This window comes from Arachis ipaensis, chromosome B3, assembly GCF_059453495.1.
Source record: "Arachis ipaensis isolate K30076 ecotype BB chromosome B3, ASM5945349v1, whole genome shotgun sequence".
NCBI lineage: Eukaryota > Viridiplantae > Streptophyta > Magnoliopsida > Fabales > Fabaceae > Arachis > Arachis ipaensis.
Window position 1 is genome coordinate 36,429,297 of NC_142438.1, and position 27,842 is coordinate 36,457,138.

General features: G+C 34.4%; 5 protein-coding genes across 8 annotated transcripts; 1 reads left to right on the forward strand and 4 right to left on the reverse strand.

The window, feature by feature from the left end:
* Positions 1-673: 673 nt before the first annotated feature.
* SMU2 (RED family protein) lies at positions 674-6,968 on the reverse strand. Of its 2 annotated transcripts, none has more exons than XM_016333367.3 (12): positions 6,470-6,968; positions 5,360-5,495; positions 4,774-4,911; positions 4,575-4,624; positions 4,104-4,218; positions 3,914-3,962; positions 3,663-3,752; positions 2,986-3,054; positions 2,764-2,887; positions 1,945-2,300; positions 1,434-1,817; positions 674-1,197 (listed from the first exon to the last, which is right to left on the reverse strand). In XM_016333367.3, exons 2-12 carry the CDS (start codon positions 5,404-5,406, stop codon positions 916-918), a joined length of 1,704 nt encoding a protein of 567 aa, XP_016188853.1. In that variant the 5' UTR covers positions 5,407-5,495; positions 6,470-6,968; the 3' UTR covers positions 674-915. The 2 variants fall into 2 exon arrangements, with proteins under 2 accessions (XP_016188853.1, XP_020974372.1); XM_021118713.2 differs by having other exon boundaries at positions 5,360-5,442; positions 6,470-6,963.
* A 2,916-nt stretch (positions 6,969-9,884) lies between these two features.
* Positions 9,885-13,415, forward strand: LOC107630273 (uncharacterized). 2 transcript variants are annotated; one of them, XM_021118723.2, is made up of 2 exons: positions 9,885-10,132; positions 12,660-13,415. In XM_021118723.2, the coding sequence occupies exon 2, from the start codon at positions 12,672-12,674 to the stop codon at positions 13,185-13,187; it is 516 nt and encodes a 171-aa protein (XP_020974382.1). In that variant the 5' UTR covers positions 9,885-10,132; positions 12,660-12,671; the 3' UTR covers positions 13,188-13,415. The 2 variants fall into 2 exon arrangements, with proteins under 2 accessions (XP_020974382.1, XP_016188857.1); XM_016333371.3 differs by having other exon boundaries at positions 9,896-10,132; positions 12,590-13,415.
* Positions 13,405-16,395, reverse strand: LOC107630272 (annexin D8-like). Its single transcript, XM_016333370.3, has 5 exons — positions 16,279-16,395; positions 14,917-15,138; positions 14,577-14,789; positions 13,776-13,865; positions 13,405-13,691 (listed from the first exon to the last, which is right to left on the reverse strand). The coding sequence occupies exons 2-5, from the start codon at positions 15,115-15,117 to the stop codon at positions 13,485-13,487; spliced, it is 711 nt and encodes a 236-aa protein (XP_016188856.2). The 5' UTR covers positions 15,118-15,138; positions 16,279-16,395; the 3' UTR covers positions 13,405-13,484.
* A 492-nt stretch (positions 16,396-16,887) lies between these two features.
* LOC107630274 (uncharacterized) lies at positions 16,888-19,307 on the reverse strand. Of its 2 annotated transcripts, none has more exons than XM_021118718.2 (6): positions 18,993-19,307; positions 18,647-18,799; positions 18,275-18,368; positions 18,103-18,185; positions 17,503-17,656; positions 16,888-17,269 (listed from the first exon to the last, which is right to left on the reverse strand). In XM_021118718.2, exons 1-6 carry the CDS (start codon positions 19,182-19,184, stop codon positions 17,034-17,036), a joined length of 912 nt encoding a protein of 303 aa, XP_020974377.1. In that variant the 5' UTR covers positions 19,185-19,307; the 3' UTR covers positions 16,888-17,033. The 2 variants fall into 2 exon arrangements, with proteins under 2 accessions (XP_020974377.1, XP_088365419.1); XM_088509293.1 differs by having other exon boundaries at positions 18,647-18,815; positions 18,993-19,182.
* A 4,416-nt stretch (positions 19,308-23,723) lies between these two features.
* On the reverse strand, positions 23,724-24,733 carry LOC107632930 (uncharacterized). Its single transcript, XM_016336573.1, has 2 exons — positions 24,659-24,733; positions 23,724-24,299 (listed from the first exon to the last, which is right to left on the reverse strand). The coding sequence occupies exons 1-2, from the start codon at positions 24,731-24,733 to the stop codon at positions 23,724-23,726; spliced, it is 651 nt and encodes a 216-aa protein (XP_016192059.1).
* Positions 24,734-27,842: the final 3,109 nt, after the last annotated feature.

Consider the following 27,842-nt stretch of genomic DNA (forward strand, 5'->3'; position numbering starts at 1 on the left):
TCCTAAATGTATGAATCTAATTAAATGCTCGTACAAAATTCTTTATATTATCATTATATCAAAATTAATTTTTTCAAAATATATTAAAAATTTTTTTGAAAAAATGCTATAATTACAAAAATAAATATGAAACAATTGTTCATATTATTTAACATTTAATATCTGTAACATTACTAAAATCATTACACTTTTAGAATAATCAATTTTAGCTTATAATGATAACATTTAGAATATTATTCTTGCTATTAGGCTATTATTTTTAGCTTAAAATTATTATTTTCATTCTAATCCATCTTTAGTCTTTTAACTAAGGAAACGTGTTTGTTTTTTACAAAAGGTCAAAAGCAGCTTCTCTGGCCTTTTCAGATATTTCCCAAACATAGATTTTGGTTGACATAATTTGCTCAACTTTGCTTTTCGCTGACCATATTTGTTAGCTCCTTAGGGGAAATTGCCTACAAATGACCTTAGATAAAGTTTGGACAGAGCAATTTTATCAAGGATATTACTAGGGGTATAGAATATAACAACAGAGTTTGATGATTAGATTATGGTTTCTCACAGCAGAGGCCTAGTATAGATGGCATATCTGTATGTAGTTTAAGAACCCATAGTGTGTATGAGTGAAGGGTGTGTGCGAAGTGTACAATAACCAAAAAATAAAAGATCATCCTTCGAAGAAACTTGTAGGCGAAAATACTAGAACTAATTTCAATTTACAGCTCTGTAGATTATTGTCCCATTAGATGGCACTTATCCTGGCTCTTTGGAGAGAGGGGAAAAAAAAAGGACGACAAACAAGAATAACAAAACCTCAAACTCACACAAACTAAGTATTAACTACTAAGATTTCTATAGCAGGAAACCAGAAATAACTCTATTCTCATCATCTTTGGTTACAAATGGAAGGCTCGTTCATATTCGAAGCTTCTTTCCAGGTTGTACCTCATCATCATAGTGGGGGCCTCCACCATCACCGTCCATATCCTTTTCCATCTTCTTTCTGGCAAGTATCTTATTGATCTTGTGCAGTTCGTTATTGAGCTTCTGGTCCTTGTTCTGCTTCCGCGTCTTCCGGCCATCTTGCATCTTCACACCAAACTGGAATGCAGCCTTTGGCATTGCTTCCTTCTGCTCATTGTAAGTGGCCCATTCCTCTTCGGTCTCAAAGTCCCAACGATGAAGTCGACCCTTTGCCTGTTCAATGCACATTTTCATTATTATCACTTTTAATACAAACAGGTTATCAACATACTGATTCTTCTCAAAGGGTCATCTTGAGAATAAAAAGTAGTATAATCATTATTTATATGTTTTCATATTTATAGTTTTCTGAAATTAGGAAAACATATAATATACTTGAAAATAAATGAAAAACATTGCAGCCAGTTTAATAATAAGAAAATAAGGTAACTGTCAATGCAATTACTTACCCTCCCACCCATATCCATTTTGGACAAGTCATCTTCATCATCACTATCCACTATTTCACGGTTATATTCTTGATACCCGGGGTAACATTCAGAATAACTCTCAGAAATGAAATTGGGGTCTTTTTCTCGGGCATCTTTCTCCCTCAGTTGTTGAAGTCTCTGATCATCTCGCTTAAATACTGATCCCAAACCTCGATCTTTCTCTTCTTGTGTCATAAAACGCGGATCCTGTGGCATATCTAAACCCGCTTGCAAATCATAAGTCTGCATATCTTGCTGAAGGTATTGATCAGGGTAAGCCAGCTGTTCAGCATACTGGTACTCCTGCCACTCTCCTTGGTAGCCACCAGCCAAGGCTTGTGTTTGCATAACATCATATTCATTCTGAGACAAGACTCAGATCAATGAGGGCAGAAACTCAACTCAAAAGCCACACTCTAATGTTTCTCTAAAAATTAGGGTGAAGACAAGGTACTAAACATGAAATTTCCAGTTATATTCACCAACTTACCGATTCTTGCCACGCTTGAGGGAGTGCAGCAGGTGGCACAGGACCATAAGTAGGTTCAACAAAATATGAAGGTTTGTCCTTGTTCCTAGGAGACTCTTCCATGTCCTCAGAGAGAGGACTTTGGCTCAAGTCTTTGCCAGGTACGTCATACTCCACACCCTCACCAACAAAGATGTCATCATCTTCTGCTCTAGCAACAGCTGGGCCTTGTTTCTCTCCTGAATTAGCATGACTTTTCTTCGATGGAGGTGGTGGTGGTGGGATGAACTCTCTTTCAGTTTGATTCTTTGCCCTCCCACCTTCAACCTTTGATGAATTCTCTTCATCATATCCATTACCAACAGCCAAATTCTTTCCTGTGTTCAAAATGGATGGTGCCAAGAGTACATTAACTATTAAAATTTCCAATAAATTATCAGAAATATATGACTATATAAAAGATAGGGTAGCAGCCTCCCTCTCCAACATCTCCCTGAAAGTTTCTTTGACATTAAAAATGAACAAGGAGGAAAGTAAAAATATAAAACTGCTTACCATTGATGTATGTTAAATACAACTTATATAGTCGACTCAAGTATAAGCACGATCAATTGAACAAACAAAAATGTTCGCAAATACAAAGATAAAAAAAAAGGACCTTAAGAACAGCATCATAATATGATGTTTGTAACATAATAATTAGAACAAAGTCAGATAAATTTCAGTAAACCATACTGCAAGAGAAGATTTTATGGAAATTGTATTACCTGATACAATAAAGCATATACTCACACAATAACATCCAAAAATTCCAGATGAACTGCTCATTGCAGTTATTACCTTTTGCATCTTTTTCCTTCTTTTTCTTCTTCAAAACCTTCCCAGAAGAGCCAAGACGAAGATATGACATTATTTTAGCAATCCGATCTAGAACAGATCCATCAACGCTAACTGTAACCATTTCCTGTGAAAAATAAGGGCATGTACATGAGGTGACACATGCTAGGCAAGCTATAAAATGCAGAGAAAAAGTGCCACAGAGGAATCAGCAAGATCAAAAACCTCCGGTACTGGACAATCAGCCTTACTACGGTGCAAGGTCGTTGGAATATCATGAGCATATCCACTCTCCTGACATACAAAAGCTGGAATCTGTTAGAAAAGTGCTTCTATTCTAGAGAGTAACAAATAAGCTGGTAAAGGATTAGATTAACCGTTCCATCGATTTGAGTTGTAAACCTAAAAATGTCAATATAGCTACCCCATTTAACCTTTCCCCCATTATTGTTTATAATTATCAACATATGTAATTAAAGTGAATCAGGATGCAACAGCTAGCTAAAGGTCTCAAACATTCCATATCTGATTGTCCATGCATATGATGCTACATTGGACAACCTACAGTCGTAGAGACATGAGTAGAAACAGAAAGAGGCAGAGAGAGACATGTAATATCCACAGCCAAGATGCTTAGTCTAGTGAATGTCCCCACATGGTATACTGACTTAAACTAGGTGAAAGAACCTATTCACTAGGAGATAAGCAACTACCGCAAGGATACACAAGATGAAAGCTGTATATTGCCCAATATGCATGTACTTGCAATCAAACATGCTAATGGCCACACCGAGCATGATAAACAAATAATTGCACAAACAAAGCATGAATTACAATAACCATGAGTCTCATATCATAAAGAACAAAACCACGTCAATTATCAAGTACATGGAAATTCTCACCATGTTAAAAATAAATGTCATTCGACCTGGAAGGAACATTTCATTTGTCTTTATGATGGTATGAGGCTTCACTATCCACTGATAAACTGACTGAAAGGAGAAAAAAAATTAAAGAATTGAAACATATTAATAGAAGCAAGCAACAATAATTCATGAATTGGAGCACAAACTTCACATTCAAACTGATAAAAATAGGAGGGGGAAAAGCTTTAGTTCATATTGTCAGTAAATATTCAACAAAAGTAAAGAACCTTTGCAGTTGATGTGCGAATTGAGACTTGTTGGTCTTCCTTAGATGCTCTGTTGGCAAATCAAAAGCAGGCAGTAAAACTTAGATTCATTAAAAAATAAAACCAAATAAAAATAATAGTTAATAATGTTTTAATTGACAGATTTACAATAAAATGATCACTATCACTGACACTTCTGGACTAAAGTTACCTAGGTTTCCCCTCAACATCATCCACAGCATCTGGCTTCTTGTCAATCTCGCTTCTAACTTTGTTCAGCAATGCATAATCCAAACCTTTGACCAAATGTGTGTGCTCCACATCACCTGCCCAAAAGCAATAAACGCAACATGTTCTGTTTTTAGCATAAGTAAGTCAATATTCAATAAAAGTTACACTAAATATTGTTCACATATATATTGACTTTACAGTCATGTCTGCAATAGTAGAGGCAAAAACTCTATTCTAGGGCGATATAATAAAAAACAAAAATAACACAACAGAAAAAGAAAGGTCATGGATGCACATGGCACTGGAATCCTACATTTCAACTTCCAAAGCACCTTGTAACAATCCAGATATCAAAAGCTTTAGAGAAAACAATAAAAAACATATTATCATACTAATTTCTTTGTGAAAAAGATGGCAAAACTCAATCATATTTAAGAGTATGAATACGAACCTCCAAGGTACTTGCTCTTTTCAATGGATAATTTGTGTGCATCAGCTGACCTTCAAAACATTACCAGATTGTTAGTAGACTAAGCAATGGCAGGTAGCATAATTTTTTTTTTCTTTTCATCTTATTTTGGCCGAGTTAACTAAAAGATGAATGATGTGATATTAGATAACAAATATAACATAAACAGTAGAAAACTCACCTTAAATCTACAGTACCAGGAGGAGCAACAGCGTGAAATGCCAGCTCTGTAGGCTCATAGTCAGGATTTTGATCTTCTCTACGCTCTTTAGCACGATCTCTATATTTTGGTGTTTCTGGTTCTTCTGGTTTCTCTTCCCTGTGCAACTTCCAGTATCAGAGTAAGTATGCACATCATATAGACATATACACGATGCAAACTTTTAAGCAACCCTCCATTTTTTGTTCACTCTACTCAATAAAGATAAGTCAAACTACAAATATAAAGGTATTCATCGAGTGAAAATTCTCCCCTTTTATCTTTGTCAATCATTGCAATAAACAATTGTAAATAAGTTCCTGAATAAGCTTCATTGATGTCGGAAATCCATTCATACAAGGGCTAATCATCCTAAATATCAAAACGGTGGAAAGGCATAGTTACCTTCTTCAAGCTTATATTCTAATACCTGAATATTAACCAATCAATGAAGACAAATGTAGAATTGGCAAAAATGTTGCCCAGAAACACGGAAGAGCTAGTAAAAACAATGGTACACCAAAAAAAAGACCTTTTTTACGATAAACATGAATTGGATATGACTTACTTGCGACGTATAGGTTTCTCTTTGTAATTCTTCTTCGAGGCAGTCATTGGTGTAGTGTGATTTTGTCCGGGGTTGAAATCAAGCTGAAATTCCCAATTCGTTCGAAAACTCCGTGGTTAGGGTTTTGCGCTTGAAGCTGAACCAAAAAGAATCGTGAAGTTTTTTTGGAGCAAACTTAAATTACGGTTATGTCCTTCCTATAGACAGACTAACAGATTCAGTAGTAATTTAGTAATGAAAAGATTTAGACGCTGATAAAATGTTATCGACAAAAAAAAAATTAAGAGGATTAATTTTGACAAAAATGATCAATTATCAATCGAGTTATCTAACGTTAAAGTTAAATGTTGATGTGTCAGTTAACAATTATTTATAATTACAAAAATTACTCATACTTTTAATTTTTATAATTTTAAAAATACTCAAATTTTAAATTAAAATTTCTAATCTCCTTTTTGAGTTAAATTTTAAGGTGATATTTAAACTTGCAATCGCATATCAAGAATCAGGATTTCACATCAAGAATCAGATTTCACACAAAGAACTTTCAGTGTTTATCTCAAGGTTGCGAGAACCGAACCGATCATTAAACCGGTCGAGTGATTAAATAATAATAATAATAAAATTATTAAAAATTTGATATACAATTTCAAATATACAAATTCAGTAATTTTTAAACTGACAAAATTCAAAATTTTTATAATTTGATATAATAACTTGTTCATATTTTATCGTTAAAAATCTATAAAATAAAAAAAATATTAATTAACTTATAAATTATAACAAAATAATCAGCAAGAATTCTCATTGCAATAAAAATTTAGAATCACATACTTACACTTACACAAAAATTCAAACCATAAGTAACAAAAAAATTCAGAATCACAACAAATTTCAACAAAAATTTTTCAATTAAGTATTCAACAACAAAAACTCAGAATACAGAAAACTCAACATCCAAATCCAGAGAATCCAAAAACAGAGAAACTAACCAAAACAATCCAAACTTAACACGCAAAAAGTTTCAGAATCACATAAGCAACAACCCAACTCAGAACACAATCCCAACTCAGAATCTTAGAAATTGAAACTGAAGAAGCAGTGGCTTACCGGAGATACGGCGAGGGAGGAACGGCGGTGACAAAGTGAGCTCGGAAGCGGATCAGTTTGCGATGGCGAGGCCCCGAGCAGAGATTCCACGGCGAGGCTCCGGGCAGAGATTAACGGAGGAGAGGACGCGCTTGAAAAGGATCGAGCAACCGTTCGCGTGACGTGGAGGAAAAGAGGATCGAGGACGACGACGACGGTACCCTCTGTCACTGCCGACGACGACGATGACGGAGGCGGGCTTCACGACGAACACAGAGACGGTGAGGAGGAGAAGAGTGGCGGCGGCTGGGGGGTGACGGTGGCAGGTGGGGCTTCGCGTTGAGCACAGAGACGGTGAGGAAGAGAAGCGTGGCGGCGGCTGGGGGCAGACGGTGGCTGGTGGGGCTTCACGACGAGCAGGCGGCTGCGGGCTGACGATGGCAGCGGTGTTTACTCTGATAGGGTTAGGAAATTAGGAATTTTGGTGAGAAACTGAGATTCTGAGAATGTGAGAGAGAGAGAGAAGGGAGAGGGGGTCGCCGTTTTGATGCTGATGGGGAGAACCGGGCCTTCAAAAAACCTGCCCGATTCTATCGGTTCATCGGTTAACTGCCGGTTCAATTGGTTTATAATCGATTTTTAAAAGACGGTTTTAGAGGTCAATTAGGCCGGTTAGAAGATCAGTTCTCAGTTAATCCGATTGAACCGGACAATTCGGTGTGTTTTTTAGAACCTTGGTTTATGTTTTCTTCCTCCACAAGAATCAGAAATTCATAAATTCAAATCAATGTTATACAGATTCATAAAAACATAATTAATCAGTTACTCACTCATCAAAGTATAACCCAACTGAATAACTAAACAAAAAAAAATAAAAAATAAAAACTGAGAGTGAGTTTCACGAAGACATGTAGGTAGAGAAGAGAGAAGACCAACCTGTCCAAGTACGAGGCAGACTCTAGCGAGGGAGGGGGAGGTAGCAGTGAAGGACGAGGACGCAGAGTACGGAGACGCGACAGTAAGGTTGCTTGGTAGCCACAAACGCTACGGTGTAGTGCAGGGGAGCTACAGATGCAACGGCGCAATGTTAGAGACGCACCGGAGCCGACGAGACGAAGCAGAGGAGCTGATCGGCGATCACGAGTTCTGGAGTTGGAGTGTGATTGAGAGTGACGTAGAGACTGGTGAAATCGTGATGAAGAGAAGCCTTCAAGCAGTCGTTTAAGGTTAGGGCTATTCTCTCTCTCTCTTAATGAAACGATGTTGTTTTCGTGTTAGGAAGGAAAAAAATAAAATTTTCAAACCGGCTGGGTTTTTGCAAAACGCCGATTCGCCGATTTTTACCAAAATTGGACGGTCTGAACCAGTTCGATCCGGCTCTTTATGTTGTCTGATCAGATGACTCAACCAAACCGACCTATAGTTCGGTTCATCAGTTTTCCAATCCAATCAGTCGGTCCGGTCCAATTCTTACAACTATGCTCGTACTTTTAAATTTTATAATTTTAAAAATACTCAAATTTTAAATTTTTTTATTTCTAATCTCCTTTTTTAGTTAAATTTTAAAGTGATATTCCAACTTGCATCAAGTCTCAATCTCTCAATTTGCAATTGCCCCAAGTTTTTTCTTAATAATAGTGACTCACGAGATATATTTTGACGAAGAAATGTACCGAGGGAAGCCACGACGGATAATCAACAGCTATATTACGTGGCTATTCTAAAAGATCGCTGGTTTTATTCTCCGAGTCGAATAATCACAAGCAGACCATAATCTTTGGGTTTGGGCTTGTTTTGGATGAGAGTATTCCTTCTTACACGTGGATGCTGCAAAACTTGTTACAAGTGATGTGCAACAAGATTCCTTCCGCTGTTCTCACAGACGAGAATGACGCTATGATTGCAGTTGTTCAAAGAATATTTCCAAGGGCAAGGCACCAATTGTGTGCGTGACACTTGCAAATGAATGTTACATCAAACTCAAATGATGAAATATTTTAGGAGGTGTTCTCTAAATAACTATATGCTGATATGGGAATTGATAATTTTAAAAGGGATTGGACACAAGCGGCCGATAAGTACGGATTGCACGAAAAACTATGGACAACACATAGGTACAAGAAGAGGGGGATGTTGGCCAATGTCTACTTGTGACACAAGTTTTGTGCATGTTTCAGGATAATTTTGAGTTATGCAGGTATCAATGCGAATGTAAAAAAAATCCTAAGTTCTAGACATAGTATTCTTAAACTTATTCAAAAGTCAGAACCTTGAGTTGTTTGTCCGGAAATACAACAACAACAAGCTTCTAGCCCAGTTTAATTCATATATAGCATGTCGGTCATGATGACTTGATTAGATCCACTTGAGAGATGTGTCGCCAATGTGTATATACGAGCTATTTTTATAGAAATTAAAAAAGAGATTGATACTATTGGTGTGGTTAACTTTGTTGATAGACAACGAGTATCGATGACAATGGTGTATATTATGGAGGAGTATGGTAACTCAGAAGATATTTTATTACATTGATCGATCACATACTAGTAAAGTTAGAATGTCGTTGTAGTTTTTGAAAACAAAGAAACTATCCGTATAAACACATTTTCTTCTCGATAAGTATGAATTTAACAAATTTAATAATTTGATCTTTATTTTTTATTATGTCATAAAAAAAATCATCATACATTAAAGTGTAATCTAACAGTTATTACAACTAAAAAAGTTATTCAAACAATAAAAAAATAAAAATGACCACGAAATTTAATATTAATATATATAAATGACTCATTAAAAAATTAAAATATATATCTAATCATCGTATATTCGTATAAAAATTTATTTATATTTTTATCCATTCTTCCATTTACATCATTTCTTCCAAGTGGATGTGTTGGACGTTAGGAATCAGCACCACGAGATTTTCATTTTCACGTTGACAAGGCAAGTGCATATTATATTATCATTTCAATTTTTTTAAATTTTTGGTATGGCTATCACCTATCATTTCATTTTTACAATGGATGATCAGAGGATTTTATCCATAAATACTCCTTATTAAATAAGAAATCTTACACTATTTAAAATTTATTATATTTTATATTAATAACTTAAATTTAAAATTTAAGATAACAATTTTAAAATTTAAAATTTAAAATAAAAAGTGCTATCCTTTATTTTTTCTTGATCCCATTAGCAATCACCCCAACAGAAAAACAAAACTGCAAAGTGCAAAACTTAAAATTTTAATGGGCTTTTAATTTACATTGTTACCTTTTGGGCTGAATAGTGAAGTAGAGACCAACGAGCAAGATCCCGGTCCGTTTCTGTTATTAGAGTACTTGCTAACAAAGAACAAAAATGAGGAATGCTAGGCAAGTAACTTTTGTGATTTGTAATCATAAAAAAATCATCAATGATAATTTTAATAGTATGAGATTAGTGTGGGATTTTATCAAATGACTCACTTTTTATTGCTGATTACATGCTGACTAAAATTTAACAAAGTTGCTTAGCCCTGGACTTTTCCAACAAAAATAGCTGTTACTCTGTTAGGGCTCTGGCCTCTGAATTGCACTTTCATGGTAAACGACTAAACGCGATAAGAGAAGTGAAGTAGCAAGAGCAAGAACAAGAACAAAGAGGAGTTCGTACATCGCAGTGCCTCCTCCGCCTTTCCGAAAGGTAAGCACATGACAAAAATGCTTCTTTATTTTTTCGCACTGTTACATTTTCTTCCCAGTTTTTGATACAATGAAATTCCATTATTACAGTGTAATTTTCATGTCGTGTTAGTTTAATTGCTGCTTGATTTCATTTCCGATTTGGGATTAAGCTAGCGTTTGCCTTTTTTTTTTGTGATTTATTTGGTTGCTGTGATGAATTTTTATTTAATCAAAGCATTTGGAATGATGCACGTAAGCTGTTTGATGAAAAGCCTCGGAAACAAGATGGGTCATTCCCGTCCCCGTTAGTATTTTAGTTGGTCTGCTGCTGGATTGTACTGTTAGTTGGTAACTGGATTTACTTGTGCTTTTTGAGCTGCCCGGAGATTCATGTAATTTTTCTTCGTTCTTAATGTGAAATGTAAATTTTCAGATCCCTCAAGACTTAATTTTAGTTTGCTGAGTGAATGATTTTGTGTTTTTTTATTATAAGGGACATTAGTCATCTTAATAAAATGGATCAATTATCCTGAACAGTTTTTGGAATGTTATTATGTTAACGGATTGATATTGTTAGTTTCGATTGAGACAATTTGGACTTATCATGAAGAGTTTTTGGAATGTTATTATGTTAAGATTACGGACCAATTAGTGAGTTGGTCCGTGAGATTGCCAATGAAAACAGGCTGATTGGTTAATGATTTCTGATTTTCTTTTTCTTTTTTTTTTTTTTGGGTGATCTCTGGCATGTACGATAGGTTTGCTTATTCTTTCTTTGGAGGTTCGATCTGTTTCTCTCTTGGATGGTGAATGGGGCATTTGTTAATTTTCCGGTTATGTTTGTTTAGTGATTGGTTGTTTGTATGCAATGGTTATTGCACACAGTAATCCTTGAGGTCATATCTGTCTTGATGAATGGTAATTTATTGAAGTGAAGTGGGACTTTCTTTTCCATATATCTTGCATTCTTGTATATTTATTCTCTTTTTTATTTACTTTTTTATTTTGAAAATTGTTCTCTCTTGTTTTTGGATAGATAGTATCATTATGATTGCTGTAGTTCATTGCTAACTGGAAGTATATGCTGATAAAATGCAGTATGTGGCGCTCCTATTTAAAAAAAAAATTAAACATAAAAGTTTCAACCTAATCCAATAATGCATGTAATTAGATTCAAGTAATCAACCACTCTTGTCAATTTTTGGGGTTGCTCAGTAACCGGCTGTTTTGTACTCTCTTGCGTTTGGAGTTGATGTGTGGTCTGATCACATTTAGGTCAAATAGAATGCTTTTGGATTATATAATATTATCTTCCATTTCTATTTTTAAATCACAATTGAGTGTTGAGGTTAAATTGTTTCATCAACATTTTCTACCATTTTCTGCATTTCCAGCTTTGCACGATGAACTCTTCTGTATTAAATATTTGAGTGAGAGCATTTATGAATTATTTGTTGTTAAATTCATTAGCTTATTTGTTCATTGCTCAAATTTGTGTAGCCTTGTAACTAAAAAGAGTGGTTCTGATCTTTGGAAACTTTATTGTGATGGGAAATTGCTTCAGGGGGCTATCTTTGTGGTGTAAGTGTATAACAACTTTGCTAAAGGGCATCATTTCTCAATATTTTGATTTGATGAATCACTGGTTTGATTGAACGAAGACATGAGATTTACCCACCTTTCTAGATTAATTTACTAAGTGTTCCTGTAGTGCTTTTTGTTGTTGTTAATCATTGTGATGAACTTTGTTAAAATTTGCACTGCCTATGTTACTGATTCACGGATTCATCCCTCTCGTCATTATCATTGGCATGAACTCCGTACCAAAACCCCAACTCTCTAGATAAAATTGTAACGAAAGCTGATTGGGACTTTTTCTTCTACTTAAGGTATGAATCAAAATGATGAGGCCAAGTTGTGAATACACAAGTGTCAACGGACTATAATATATATTGAGTTTGTGACATTAGAAGGGTGTAATAATAACAATAATGGAGTCATGTTATTTGAATATTGAGGTTTAACATTTAAACTCTCGGCTTCTCAGCCCTGTTTGATTCTTCATCTCAGGCAATTGAATCGAATCAACCAGGCCTTCCTTTTCTTTTTCTTTTAGTTGATTCTTAATTTTTCTAATATATGTAGCTTTCTGAATCAAGTGGATCAGATTATGTAGTTTTCTTGATTTGGTATATTTTCGGAGACGCATTAGAAGAGCTATTTTATTATTATGTTTGCTATAATAATATATTCACGTGTTCTGTATGCTTGTGATTGTTTCGGTGTTTACATTTTCTTTCCAAGTCACTTGCTGGGGTTGTTCTTTGAGTTAAGGCTTTGTATGTGTGTGTGAGAATATGTGATAATGTTGAATGCTGTTGCATCTAATAGGAGTTCTTGGAGTACCCTCATCTTTGGTCCTTTATAATTTATTTATTATTTTATTCTAAAACGGTTTTTCTGGTTGAACCACCAGTTGGACCGATTGGACCAATGAACCAGTGAATCAGTGACTAAAGCGGTTTGATAACCGGTCTGGTTTTCAGAACCTTGTAAAGATGTCACACAGCTTGAGGTCTCTTAGAAGGCTCTTCACTCTCACCCCCAAACCCTCCTCCTCCGTCATCTCCACGCGCCGCCACGTCTCCATAGAGACACGCTCCCAGAAGCTGGAGCGCATCGCCGACGATCTCCTCCTCCTCGACAAGCTCGAGCGCCACGACTTCTCCGTCCTCTGGAGGCTCAAATTGGGCCTCGACCGATTTGCTGGCCCAGCCGCCGATCTCGGCCCAGTTGGCCCAGCATCAGGTGCTGGTGGTGCAGGGGCGGATGCTAGTGCGGGAGCGGCAGCGGAGGAGAAGACTGTGTTCGATATAAAGCTGGAGAAATACGACGCCGCATCGAAGATAAAGATCATAAAGGAAGTTAGGGCTTTCACCGATTTGGGGCTTAAGGAAGCGAAGGATTTGGTCGAGAAGGTTCCTTGCGTCTTGAAGAAGGGTCTCACTAAGGACGAAGCTGATCCCATTCTCCAGAAGCTCAAAGATTTGGGTGCCACTGTTGTATTGGATTGATTCCCAATTCTTTTTTTTCTTTTTGGTTGTAGAGTCATTCATCACTTGCCTCCATAGCTTCATTTTCATTTTCATTGAAATGTGATGATAATGTGTTTTTTAGTTCTCAAATACAAAAGTTATATGAACATAATAAGGACTTAGAATGATAATGAATAATTTTCACTATAACAGTAAAAAGAAACATGAACCAACCATGGTCTAAGTTTAAGAGAGTTTATTAGTTTATATCTTATTGTTATTATTTTCTGAAACATATCAGAAATTTTGTTTCTCAATATTAAATCTGTGGTGAATTCAGGTACGGCCTAACAAAGCAAGAAGAAAATTCTTGTAATCTCCATCAGCTGATATGTTGTTAGTTACAAAATCTTCAAGGGTGACATTAATCCTCTTAAAATAGAGATCCTTGATTTCTTTTAGATCCTCCTCTGCACGGGTGATTATAACTCGGCTAACACCATCATCATCAACTCCCAACTCATTCTTGGCATTGCGTAACACCTAAATAAAAGTCATTGTATCACATCTTAAGTTAAATAAAGGTTATTGAGCCAAAAGTAATTAATTAATGAGTTTAGTAATTACCTTGGCAAAGTATCTTTGGGGGTACTTAATGCAACGAATAGTTGTTCTCAGTGCATCTAAGTATTCATCACTTGGACTGGCTACTAATCCCTACAATTACCAAATGACACACCATTGTATTAACTTCATAATACAAATTCAAATAATAAGGTTATCCAATCACTCATATAATAATTTATACTGAACCTCAGCATAGTATTTCGATGTGTTAATGATGTTGATTAATGAAATTGCATTTCCATTATATCCTCATTCTACTCTCATTTGAAGCTTTGTCTATTATAACTAAACTAGATATAATTGATTAATTGTGTGGACTGAAAAATTTAGATATGGAAGAGCCATAGTGTATATGTATATACCATAAAATAGTTCTCACAGTGTGATTTACACATATGAAAACATGCAATTCAATGAGGATGAAAGTTTTTTTGGGAGAGGGGTGAAAAGTCTTTTCAGTAGGAGTGAAAATCCCTGTGAATTGCAAGGAGATTTTAATGAATTTAAACATTATAACACACAGAGTAACACTTTTGTGAAAAAGAGTTTATCAAAATTTTCTTCACTTTTTATTCCCATCAAAAAGTTTTTTTCGCTTCACCGAAATACCCTGATCTATAATATTAATATTTCACCTTTCTAGTTCACATTTGTGCAATACACCAATATAAGATCCATTTAAAAAAATAATGTAATTCTGTGTCGTTGTCCCCATTGTTTTTGTGTCAAACCCCACATAATCTAAATTATTTTCCTTGTGCTATATTTGAAGAACAGAGTAACAACTAAAGCTAACATTACCTTGGTGATTGTTGAGCCATAAATGTTCCTAAAGGAATTGAAAGTGACACACAGCTGCTTCTTACTTCTTGTGCTTAAGATTCTAATGATTTCATCATTGCTAAAATCCTTTTTTTCAATTATTTGATGAATAATATTTGCTTCTGAAATAGCCACACTCTCATCAATCACATGTCCCTCATACCTGTAAGTGCTTACTATTGCAACCAACAACTGCATGAAAAAATCATAGACCTCATAATTTGGATCATAATTGTTAGTGTAAAAAAAGATCACAAAAAGATGAATGGCTTTAAATATTCATATTCATATTCAAGATAAAGAATAGTAGTCTACATACTCTCCTAATGTCACCAAATGTGTGAGAGGCCACATCTTCTTCAAGAGAGTGTTTGTATAGAAACTGGTATGAACGCTTTATAGCCAAAAGCTCTTCTGAAGTTCTAGTGCAACCAATTTCAATAATTATTTTATAATAATTTGGTGTTACTTTCTCCAATGCTTCTTTAGTATATGCAGCATCTCTTTCAGCTGGTTCCATTGTCCAATAGCATAAACTTCTCTGCTTACAAATTTTAAACTCAGCTCAAATTACCATATGGTAAATTCTTTTAGTGTGTGTTTGGATTAAAGATTGCAAATGGGAGTTTGTATAGCTGGTGTAACGTAATTTATGTTTAGTAATTTTGTATTAAAGTAGATTAGAGTAAAATGAACATTGTTTGAATTATATTATTCAAAATTACGTTTAGATAAAAATTACTAAAAATAGACATGAATTTATATCATTTAAAAATCATATTATTTTAACACTGTTTCACTATATTTTGTTTTTGAAAACAACTCAAATTTATATGTTGAAATTTAGTACTTTTTTAAGTCATAATTTTTTAGTACTCTTTTTTAATACTCTTTTTTTATTTAATTAATTTTTCTACTGAAATCAATAACTTATATTATAAAAAATAACAATAGTAAATAAAATATATATTAATTTAAGAAAAGCATAGTAAAAGTTGTATAAAGTAGAATAAAAAAAATAATAAAGTTCTATAAAAAAATATATATCAATAAAAATGATTAAAAAATTTATATGAACAATAAATACTAAAAATTTTATTAAAAATATAATAACATAAATTGATGTTTGCATTTAGAGAAAAAAAAGTTTGTCAAACAAAAAATCCTGACATTTAAAAAGATTGAATATGCTTCTTGTGTTTTTAACACTAAACCAAACACACCCTTATTTATTATCTGATATAGTTTATTTTTATAATATAATCAAATTATCATAAAAAAATTGGATTAGTAATCATTGAAGAATGAGTTAACATTAAGATTATACTAATTTATTTTAGAATTTATATATAGGACACTTAATACCTTTATAAATATTAGTATATCAATAAGCACGTTCTTTTATGGATCCTCTCTTTTATTTATTAAATGTGCGTATAAGTAATAAAAGTGTAATTAGTTGAGATGGAAAGTAATAATTTAACAAAGAGATTTTGGATTTAAATCTTGAAAATAGTAAAAAAAAAATCTATAGATTAAATATAATAAAAGATATTTTAGATCCTTTACTAATTACTATCATTATATAGAATATAGATATAGAAGTATAGACGACATTACCTTTAATTTTGGCAAGAAAATTTAAGGATGATTCCTAGTACAAAGTGTAAGATTGTATTACCTCAAATTTTCCTGAAACTTCACATTTAAGTTGTTGGATAAGATCTTGGTGATAAAGATCTAAATAAGCCTGCCTAAGAAGTTTTCTTTGTGCTTCATTTCGATGTGCTAATATGGATATTAGGGCTCTCTCATCAGTCCCTAATCCTATATATATTATACAAAATAAAATAAGCATTGTAATAATTATTAGATTTATATGTATTTTGCAACAATTGATATTTTGAAAGAATAGAATTGCAGAATGATGAAACCTTTGCATGCCCTCTTGATAGTGTCAGCATCTTCAATTGGAGAAGAATCTTTGGGAGCAACAAGAGTAGCCATTTGATTTGTTTCTTATCTTTGTTCAATGCCAAGATTTGTGTGAAATGGTTAAGTTCCCATTTCTTCATTTTATAGGAGAGAAAGCTATAAAGCTGTTTCAGAATAGTAAAGTAACATTCTTAATAACCGGACATGTTAAGGTTTTATCCTCTCATTCAATTAAGAAATTAACCGAAGCAAATGTTACTCCAAAGGGAAGTTTTTTTTTTAATAAATAATGATAACGGAATTAGCATTAAACAATGTTAATGTAGTGAAACAATGAACCAAGTGCATTATACTATTGTGAAACAAGAAGAGTGTTATTGATATTCACCAAAAGCATGTGTTCAGGAATAATCAATGAATCAATGAATTCAACACTAGTCACTGGTATCATTATTACATTTTATACTTAAATAAATCTTTAAAAAAAAAAATTGATATGGGTTACCAAGGAATTTCTTGGCCATCCCAAGCAAAGAACTTGCCATTGTCATTACTCTTGACATTGTCAATGATGCTTAGCAGCTTTTGCACTGAGAACTCTTTGCTGAAGAGCTTCTCTTTCGGAACATTCTTCTGAAATGGCTTTGAGAGATCGGTGTCAACTGTGCCGGGATGCAGTAAAATGCAGACAATTGGATCCTTTTTTCTTGCAAATTCAACCGCAGCCGTCTTTGTCACTGCCAACAGAAATATAAAGTTCATCAAGGTTGCCATTCAAACAGTTTTGGACATTTCAAATTCAACTTTAAGGGCACTGAAAAACCAGAACTACAACTAGCAACTCATCTGCTACATCTGTGTAGAATCTTAACATACATACATGATGAGACTAAGAGAGTTATCATATTGAAAATCCCATGACAATGATCATTTAAGAATTTAAAAAAAATTAAAAAAGTATAAGTCTTACATTGATTGAGTGCAGTCTTTGAAGATCGATACGAGTGCCAACCACCAAGATGATTGTCCCCAATAGATCCAACCCTTGCACTCAAACTGGCCACCACTGCATTACTTCTTTCAGTGCCAAAGCCACCTCCAACTTTTAGAAGAGGCCACATGTGCTGATTTTTTAAATTCAAAGAATAATAGCATATTTCAGAATATATGTTCATAAAACTGAATAATGGAAAGAAATAAATAGAATACAGGACTAGACAGAAATAATGATGGCTGTCATTGGATAAAATAGTTCAAATCCTTATTTCTTAAATGGCCTTGATGAATCTATTAAAAGAAATCCTCCCATGATACACAGAACACTATGGTGTTACTTGATCCATGTCAATTTGGATTACATTGAACAAGAATGAGTTTTAAACTTTTAATCGTCTATTAAGGCCTTGGACAGAACTCTCCAACATAATAGCTAGCTTTTGTGGTGTGGTTCTCCAAAGGTCCTTATCAATCTTGAACTTCTGTTAATAGCAATGATCTTGAACAAAGATGCTCTCTCAAAGCCACTAGTAAAGTAATTGCATGCAGATAAATGTAACTATGTCTTTGTTACCTTAATAACTAAGATAGGACCGACGGCATTAATCTCATACGTAAGCATCAAGGCTGATTTTTCCAATTTGTTGAGTGATGTCTCTGTATTATAAAATCAGCTTTTGCCTGAGATTACAAAAGGAAGCTTCCATTTCAAGTCCAATACCAAAGAATGAAACAAAAACCATTACCTGGTTGTAATACTTGAGGTATGGAAAGAATGCCAGACGCATTAATGAGAAGGTTTAGATGGCCGTATGTCTCTCTAACTGACGATGCAGATGCCTGAAATATTATGAATGAAACACAAAGCTTAGCAACTTATTCTGTTTTGGAATTAGTTAGATCTAGAAGTGAGCCACCATAGTGCCTAAAAGATGATATGAATTCGATAATTTCGTCAGCAAGTAGGCTTATAGGGGAACTGAAAATTCCATCACATACCAGATGCCAGCCTAATCCATTAAGGTTGGACTAAGGGGAAAGGTAAGTAGATTGAATGATTTTGCATTGATAATAGATTAGGATGGATATGTGGAATGTTCCATATGCATGCGTATGACCTGAATTGAAGTTTCAACAGTCAAATCCAAGGGCAAAAGTTTTAGACGATCAGCAAATTTATCTTTGAGCTGGGCAAGACCTGTTGAAGCATCAGGATTTCGGCAAGTAGCAACAACATGCCCTTTATCATTTTTCTCTAGCAGCTGTTTTACCTGTACAAGACAGAAACTGATTTAAAAGTAAAACAACTCCAATTCTCACAAGTAATACTAAAACTATGATTTAAATAGCAACACAATATTATAAGAACAGAATTATCAATAACATAAAGGGAGCAAAATAGTAAGATAATAAAAAGGTAAAATTTTGAGAATATGGGGAATGTAGAAAGAGTAAAGAACTCACAAATTCAAGGCCAATTCCTCTGGAAGCTCCCTGAACCATGGAAACCCCAGCATCAAATTTGAGAGAAGAAGAAGAAGAAGAAGAAGAAGAAGAAGAAGAAGAAGAAGAAGAAGAAAAGGGCCTTCGGGTGAGTGATAAGACTCGCGTGGCGCGTGACGATGCCATGAAAGAGTTCTGGGTCGACAACTGCATCAAATCAAAGCTTGAACTGAAAAATGTTGAAGAAGCGTGGCTTGTTAATAACCATGAAAATTGTTGTTCACTTTGTCATGGAACATGGCAACGTCGTTAGAATCAGTAATGCATGTGCTGTTGTAATGGCTCTCTAATACTTTAGAATATTAAATAAATTAAGTTTTAGTAAAATAGAAAAATAAATTAATCTCTTATTTTTACAATCTAATTTATCATTATAATTTAGTATCAAATAATTTGATAATATCCAAATTAATTTGAGATATCGTCCTTTTTTTTCTTTTTTCTATGTCTAAAATATATACTTTTGAGTTTTAGACACATTTATAAAGATTTAATATTTGGATTAAACTTTTTCATTTACTTTATGATCTTTTTGTTGCACCCAATAAACATGCTTTCAGAATTTGGGTCCTTTCTTGGGCTTAGTCCATAAATAAAATTCAATTTAATAAAGATTGAAGATTGATATTACCAAAAAAAAAAAAAGATTGAAGATTGATTTCTTTTGTCCAAAATTAAAAAGATTAATTAACCAATTTTTAACAAAATGAAAGTATCTTGTCAAACAATTGTGTAATTTTGAGATGCTTTATAGTTTAGAAATAATTCAAAGAAATTATAGTTAGAGAAAATTTATTGAGAATGAAATAATAATGGTAAGAATCATATGTACGATATGTAAGTAGGTCAAGTAGTATAAAATTTGAATATTTATAATTAAAATTTGTTATAATCAATATTATTATTATTATTATGACCCTTTTAATGTGAATGTTTATTGTATTTAATTAATGCTTTATATTTCTATTGAATAATAATAATATGTAATAAATTAATTAATTATGCGGTTATAATTTTAATTAGTTGTGACTGTTCACTGTTGTAGTGAAAATCTATTAAAAAAATTGATTGGTTAATTTTCAAGTTTTGTCAAATAATCAAAATTGTTAACATGACATCATTAAAAGAGAAAACATGATTTAAATTCAATATAAAAAAAGTTAGTATGAATTTTTATATAATAAAAATAGATAGACTAATTAATTAATGCTTATTAATTGCATGCTCATAAACATTATTTTTTGTTTAATAAGCATGATAACAGAATAAAAATTATGAAAAAAAAAATAAAATAAAGGGTAAAACAAAAAAAATTGGTGAAAGTAAGGGTTAAGGACCCGAAGCAAAGGAAACAAACACAAAAAATCAACTAATCTCTTCTTAATCTAAAAGTGCCAGAAAAATCCATTTCCAAAAAATGTACTATGTCCGTTGGAGGTGATCAAATAGATGAACTCTAAGAGGTAAATATTGTCCTTTTTTAGCCATTAGGTCCGCAACACTATTAGCTTCTCTCAAGGTATGACACTACTCAACAAATAAGCTAATCTCCCCTTAATCTAAATGTGCTAGAAAAATTCATTTCCAAAGAATGTACTATGTCCGTTGGAAGCAATCAAATAGATGAACTCTAAGAAGTAAATATTGTTCTTTTTTAGCCATTAAGTTCGCAACACTATTAGCTTCTCTCAAGACATGACACCACTCAACTTTTTGCAGGCTTGTTACCAAGTTTTTAACTTCATTCAAAAGCAACCTATACGGGAGACTAGTTGGGCAACCATTTTAGATAAAATGAATAGCTAACCAAGAATCAGACTCCACCACAGGATGCTATAAATTATTGGTTGTAGCAATCTAGAACCCCTAATAATTCTCCAGAACTCTGTATGAAGAATAAAATAGCTCCCTATATTACAAGAGAAACAAATCATATATCTCCCTAAATGGTTCTAGAAAACTCCATTTCAAGCCGCACTATTAACTTGGAAAAAGAGCGACTTATCAACATTCAACTTTGTCATGCTTTTCGTAGGGGGTTTCCATTTGATTAGTCGAATTGAGTCTCTTAAAGCTCTAATAGGAAGAATATTGCAATTCATAGCATTCAGAATCTCTGTGCTGTATGTCCTCACTAAAGTGTACATAACAGTTGGGTGGATATTTTTTCCATCAAAGATGGGGCAGTTTTGGTAGTACCAAAGGGAGGATATCATTACTCCAAACAACACAACCCAAACATGATTCCCAGCCAGGTTTTTGATTAACAAATCATGGAGGTTAACTCTAACAAAGTCTCGAACTATGTCTTGAGGTCGAACGTAGTGCCAAACTTGCCTCGCAAAAGAACAATCTCGAAGGACAGGTAGAGTAGATTCCTCATGATCATTGCATCTCAGACAAGCAGTAGAGACAGCTAAGTGTCTTTTTCTCCTCTCTCAGCTAGTAAGAATAGCCTCATTGGATACTAACCAAATGAAAAACCTAATCCTTTCCAGGCCTCTCCATTGCCAAGCCAACTTGAAGACCCGATCAGGGGGATCATTGTTGTCAACTAAAGATTGTTAGGCTATCTTAAGGCTAAATGTTCTGTCTTGAGTTTAACTTCAAGCCACTTGATCACATTCTCTCCATGACGATGGGGGTGCCATGGCAAGAATCCTCTTGATAGCATCGATCGGAAGTAGCAAGTTGAGCTTATCCACATCCCAATCACCTGAAACATAAGAAAGTCTGTAATATTTGAATATGTATCAGATTCAGGTATTGTTGAGCGTGATCAGCAAGTTTTCCAAAGCTCGACACCCAGTTATGTTACCAAAATTTGATATGATTCCTATTGTTAATGCGCCAAATGATATTATCCTGTACATTCTTCTTGGCCAAGCAAATTCCTCTCCAGAGATTCAAATTACTCCCCTTCCTAGCCACTTTGGGGATGATATCACTCCCGCAGTTGTATTTAAAGCGGAGAACTCTAGCACAAAGAAAGTCTTTCTTCTCTATATCCCAACTTACTTTCATCATGAAGGCATGGTTGACTTCCTTAGCATATTGGATTGCCAGTCCTCCAAATTGCTTGGGTTTTCTGACATCCTTCCAAATCAGTAGATGAATTTTCCTAGTTTGATCAGTCTCATTCCAAAGAAATTTCTTACATTTAGGATCAATCTTAGTACTAGAGACAACATGTAGTAAAGCAGTTTGCATAGAATAATTAGGGATAGAAGATAGGATAGATTTCACCAAGGTAGTTCTCCTATCTTGAGATAAGAATGATATTTTTCAATTGTTGAGTCTGGCATTCATCTTGCTGATAATGCTACTGTAAGTCTCACTAGTCACTCTAGAATGCAAGAGAGGAATCCAAGATACTTTCTAATATCATCAGTTCTAGTGAATTATATAAGGAATCTTTGATTTCACATATCACATTATGTCCCACATTCTTAGAGAAAAATATGCGGGTTTTTTTATTACTAACCTTCTAACCAAAGCTCGTACAAAAAGCATTCAAAACCTTGTCAATAATATCCGTCTGTTCCATGGTAGCCTTGGCAAAGAGGATCAGGTCGTTAGTGAAACAAAGGTGAGAAAGCTCTAGTGTGTTATTCTTGAGCCTAATAGGCTTCCAAAACCCATGATCAACTGCGACACTAATAAGCTAGGAGAGCCTCTCCATACATAGAACAAATATATATGGAAATATAGGGTACCCTGTCAAATTTCACTAGATGGCACAAACTCAGACAAAGCTTCTCCATTCCGCAAAACCCTCATCATTACAGTGGAGATACAATGACTAACAAGATTGATGAAATCGGAAGGTAGCCCAATATACCTCAGAGTATCCTTTATGAAACTCCATTTCAACCTGCCATAGGTCTTTTCTAAGTCAATTTTATAATCATTCATCCTCTCACACCTTTTTTATTATTCATAGTGTGAACCACTTCTTGAGAATATTGACAAGTCCCATTTTCGAAATCATGGTAATCAAAGTCTCATTGATCTCTTTAATTCGATGGGGATTGGCAAAGATATGTCATCAACTAATATGCACAAATCAACACAAACCATGTTCTATTTGTTCTGGTAGAAGATGGCTTGGATACTATCTCTCCAATGCATTTTCAGACAATCCATACTAAACAAGGACTCTTTAACCTCTTGCCAGGTAATGTTACCTCCAAAGTGGTCAAGTCAGATGAACTAAGCCTCAGAAACACCTCTTTGAGAACAAACGACACCTCTGGGAGATTATCATGATAGAGCTTTGTAAAAAAATCGTTATCCATAGCCTCAAAAATCTCACCATCCGAGACCCAGTTACCTTCTTCATCCTGTAAGGAGACCACCTTATTCCTCCTTCTTCTTGTCATGGGGGTGCCATGAAAGTATTTTGTATTCCAATCACCATATTCTATCCAATCACATCTAGATTTTTGGATCAACAACATCTTTTTTGGGACAACAATTCTTCAAATTCTTTCCACATATTCTTTTGGAGTTCTTCCTAAAAGAAATTACCATTCATACTTAAACTATTAAAAATGCCTTGAAGCCTTCTCAAAATTTTGTTTTTTCTTCTGAAAATATTTCCAAACACAATAGCATTTTAAGATTTAAGGGAGTCTTAAAAATTAGCCATACATTGAGACCATGAACCAGACATCCTCCAATTATTACTCATCACATTACCAAAATCAGGATGGAAAAGCCAAGAGGCCAGGAACCAAACATCCTCCAATTATTACTTATCACATTACTAAAATCAGGATGGAAAAGCCAAGAGGCCAAGAACTTGAACGGTATTCTCTCCCTATTCGGAGGAGGCATAGTGGAAATTTGAAGGCAAAGAGGAGAATTATCAGATTTTAGCATGGATAAGTGTTTAATCTTGGCATCCGAAAATCTTATCTGCCAAGTAATATTGCCTAAGCCCCTGTCAAGCCATTCCACCAAATTCCCTCTACGCCAAGTAAACGGCCACCCATCATAGCCCAAATCTGTAAGCCCGCGGTCAAACATACAATCTTGAAATTCAGTGCATGCACCTTGGCTTCTAAGACCCGAGCTACCCTTCCTTTCAAGATCATGTAAGAAAGCATTAAAATTCTCTATTACACACCAAGGAAGCTCCATATTATTACTGATGTTTTTGAGATTATTCCATAGACCTCTGCGATTAATTTTTTTGGGACTCTCATACACTGTAGTAAGAACCCATGACAAAGAGTTTCTCCCAATCAATTTCATATTAACAAACTGAGAGTGGTGACCAAGAAGATCAACTTTCCAATAATCAGTATTTCAAAGGCACCAGATACCCCTTGAATACCCTCTAGCCTCCTCAATAAAGCAACCATCAAACTTCATTTTGTCACAAATTTTATAGCCACAATCCCTACTAATATGAGTCTTAAGAAGAATAATAAAACTGGAATCGAGACAAGAACAAACTCCCCCTCCCCCACACTACGATAGTTCCAGATTATAAGATTCCTAATAAAACTAGTCATAAAGAAAAGGTCATCATAAGAGACTAGCATCAAACCTTAGTCACGGTCTTGGCACTCACAACGGGTTTGTCATATATATCATTACCATCCCATTTGGAGAAGAACCTGGTCCTTCATAACTTCGTCTGACGGCCTCCCTTGATGGGTGTTTCCTCTTTGTACTCTGTCAACAGCCTCCATCGTTACAGCTTCAGGGGAGGAATTTTGGTTCAAGAATAGAGGGTTGGTAGACGCAATTTGAGAGCTCGCACCATCCCTTAGGTAGAAACCCTAAGGGAGCATTTGTGCGTATTTTCTTTCATTTCAAGAGGGTGTATTACATATCGTGCTATTTGTTGAGTTTTTCTTTTCATAATTTCTCTAGTTACTGAACTATTGTGAATTCCTAACAAGGTACTTTAGGATACAAAACCTTAAATGTTACCTCCATCAATAATGAGGTTTGATAATGACTAGTTTAATTAAACACACTTGAAGTTTCTTGATGGCCTAGAGAATGGGGTTTGAATCTATGGTCTTCTTTTAATCTTGAATAATAATACCTCAAACCAGAAATTAAAAATGTGCTTCTATTTAGACTGCGAGATGGATTATGCAGGAGACAATTTTATTTGGTCTCATAAATTGTGAAAAACAGAATCAGAGCAGGAAAGAAGAAGATGACTCAGCCATGTATTCTGGTTCAGTTGTCTTGTGCAATGTAACTTACATCCAGTTTCTACCACAATAATGGTGAAATTTTCACTATCTTTTCAAGTATTACATACACCAATTCCCAAGAATTTAACCTAATCCTATCAGGAAATAAACCAAGCTTCAACATAAGCTTTACTTGGCTAGGTTACCTCCTAGACTTTCAATACACTAAGTGCTCACCCAACTTAGCAAGGGATATCTTAGATATAAGATATAAAACAAAAATACAATCAAAGGAGATCTGAAATAAATCTTGACTTTTTTCTCCAAGTATCTCTATTAGCATTTTCTCTCAATGGCTTTTTCTTAATGCCTCTCTTATATGCCTTTTTCCTTTGAATAGAAACAAAAAAAGATACGACATACAAGCAGAATAATCAATGATAAACCATGAAGGAGATGATGTTGAATAGCTCAAACTCTATACGCTTAATCTAGTTTCTCTCTTCTCTGATTTGGGTTCTCTCTCCTTGATCACAACTAAAGTTGATTTTCCTTTTTGTGTGGAGTGAGGTTGCCAAGGCTAGGGCTTGCTTTTCAAAGTCATCTCCTTGATTCTTGAACCAGCTGAGATCTTCACTTTCTTTTCTTTACTTAGACCCCAAAAATAGGGATTTAAAATCAGAGGTAAGCAATGCAGCGAGTAAATTGACATCAGCGGCTTCATTGGTAATAGATCCTCAATGGGTTTGATAAATCAGAACCATTAATCTAGTGCTTTAGCCCCAAGTTTTAATATTAGCTTTTGATTCAGAGCAGATTAAAGTAACCTGCACTTTCGTCATGTTACCCGAAATAGTTGTACAGAAAGGAAGGTGAGATCAATAAGTAATTTACTTGCATGTTTATGGAAACATTTTACCTTTTTCTTCTTGACATGAATATTTGCTTTCGGCTTCAATCTTAATTTGACAAAGCCATCAGAGATTTCTTTTTCTTTCTTCCTCTTTGGTGCTCAAGAGAAAAGTGATTTTCTCTTCCTTCTTAGTGTCATACCCAAATCATAACACCACTATCAACTAGAAGCTATTCTATTCATGAAGGCATTGGGCTTGTGCTTGTATTTGATACTTTTGTCCGAGACTCCATACAATGGGCTACTTGCTCTTTATATTGGACTGCACTAATGATTATTCACTTGGGCCTGCAACACTTAAACCACTTATCAAAAACACATTTGGGTTATCAACCTAACCAAAGTATGTTTGTCATCACCATAAATGTTATTATTGATTTCTAAACTCAATAATCTCCCCCTTGATGACAAACATAATATATGAGGTAATAATCAAAGAATTAAAATAGAACAAGTTTAGAGATTTTCCTTTAATGATACCATTTCAGATGTGATCAGCTCCCCTTTTCTTTCATAAAAGATACTTCCCCTTAATGTGATCTTTTCAACAAACAACTCATATGTCACATTGGCATACTATCAGAGTTTTAGCAACATGAATCAAAGATTATTAAACCTGAGCAATTTAGCAAAATAATCAGCAAAAATAAAAATAGTTAATCATCAAGACATCAAAACATCAAACGTCATAGGTTCTCAACATCTCAAAATATATACTACTCCCCCTTTTGTCATCAAGAGAGAAAATTAAAACCAGTCCACACATATAAGAGATGGATTAGTTAAAGATAAAATAACTGAATAAGTAGCATAGGTTAAGTTAAATAGTTACAGTCATCCAGAAGTAATAAAAGCAATAATTAAAAACCAATTGTTTAATAAAACTAAGTGCAATATAATCAAAAGTCTTCAACATGAGACACTCCTATGCATCCGAGCCTTCATCCTCAGTGTCCAATGGCTCCTCTTGATTAGTAGCCATGGTGTCATCTTCATGAATGTTGTCTACATACATCAAAAGAACTATTACTCTATCCCTTGACTCGCGTAAAGCATTTTCATTTCGGACAGCAACTTTTCTCTCCTGTTGACTTGTGGAGATGAGATAATTGGACAGATTTACAAATTTCTACAGAACATCCTTAACAACTCCAAACAGAAGAAATTTATGTCCAGTAGAGGTTAATGTTCCAGTAGTAGATGGAAGAGGAATGTCTTCAAGATCTTCATCATCATCATGAAGGACCACTCTTTCAGTTCTGGTAGGTCCTTTCTTTTGTTATTTCACTGCACCAATTCCTTTCAAGTAAGAGTTTCTATTTTCAAGTGTCTCATTGGTCAGGTCAACACCAAAAAATTCAAAGATACAAGTTAAAAATATGTCATAAGAAAGTGACACATTCTTGTCACTTTTTATGCAGTCATACATATGCCTCATCATCAAATAAGCAAAAGAAGTTTTAACTTTTATAATGATAGAATACAACACCAATGTGTTACAAAATAAAACCCTTTGATACGAACCACTTTGAGGAAGGATGATGTGGTTTACAATTCGATAGAGTTGTGCACGGACAGGACCTAGAGATTTATGGTTAGGAGTGAGACCATCAATGAGTGAAATATTTTCACAAACAGAGGCAAGGGCTTCTTTGTAAGTAACACCTAAACCTTCATCCCATTTTCCAGAAGCATATGCATTAACACCAACATCCGAATATCCTAGGGCTTCACTTA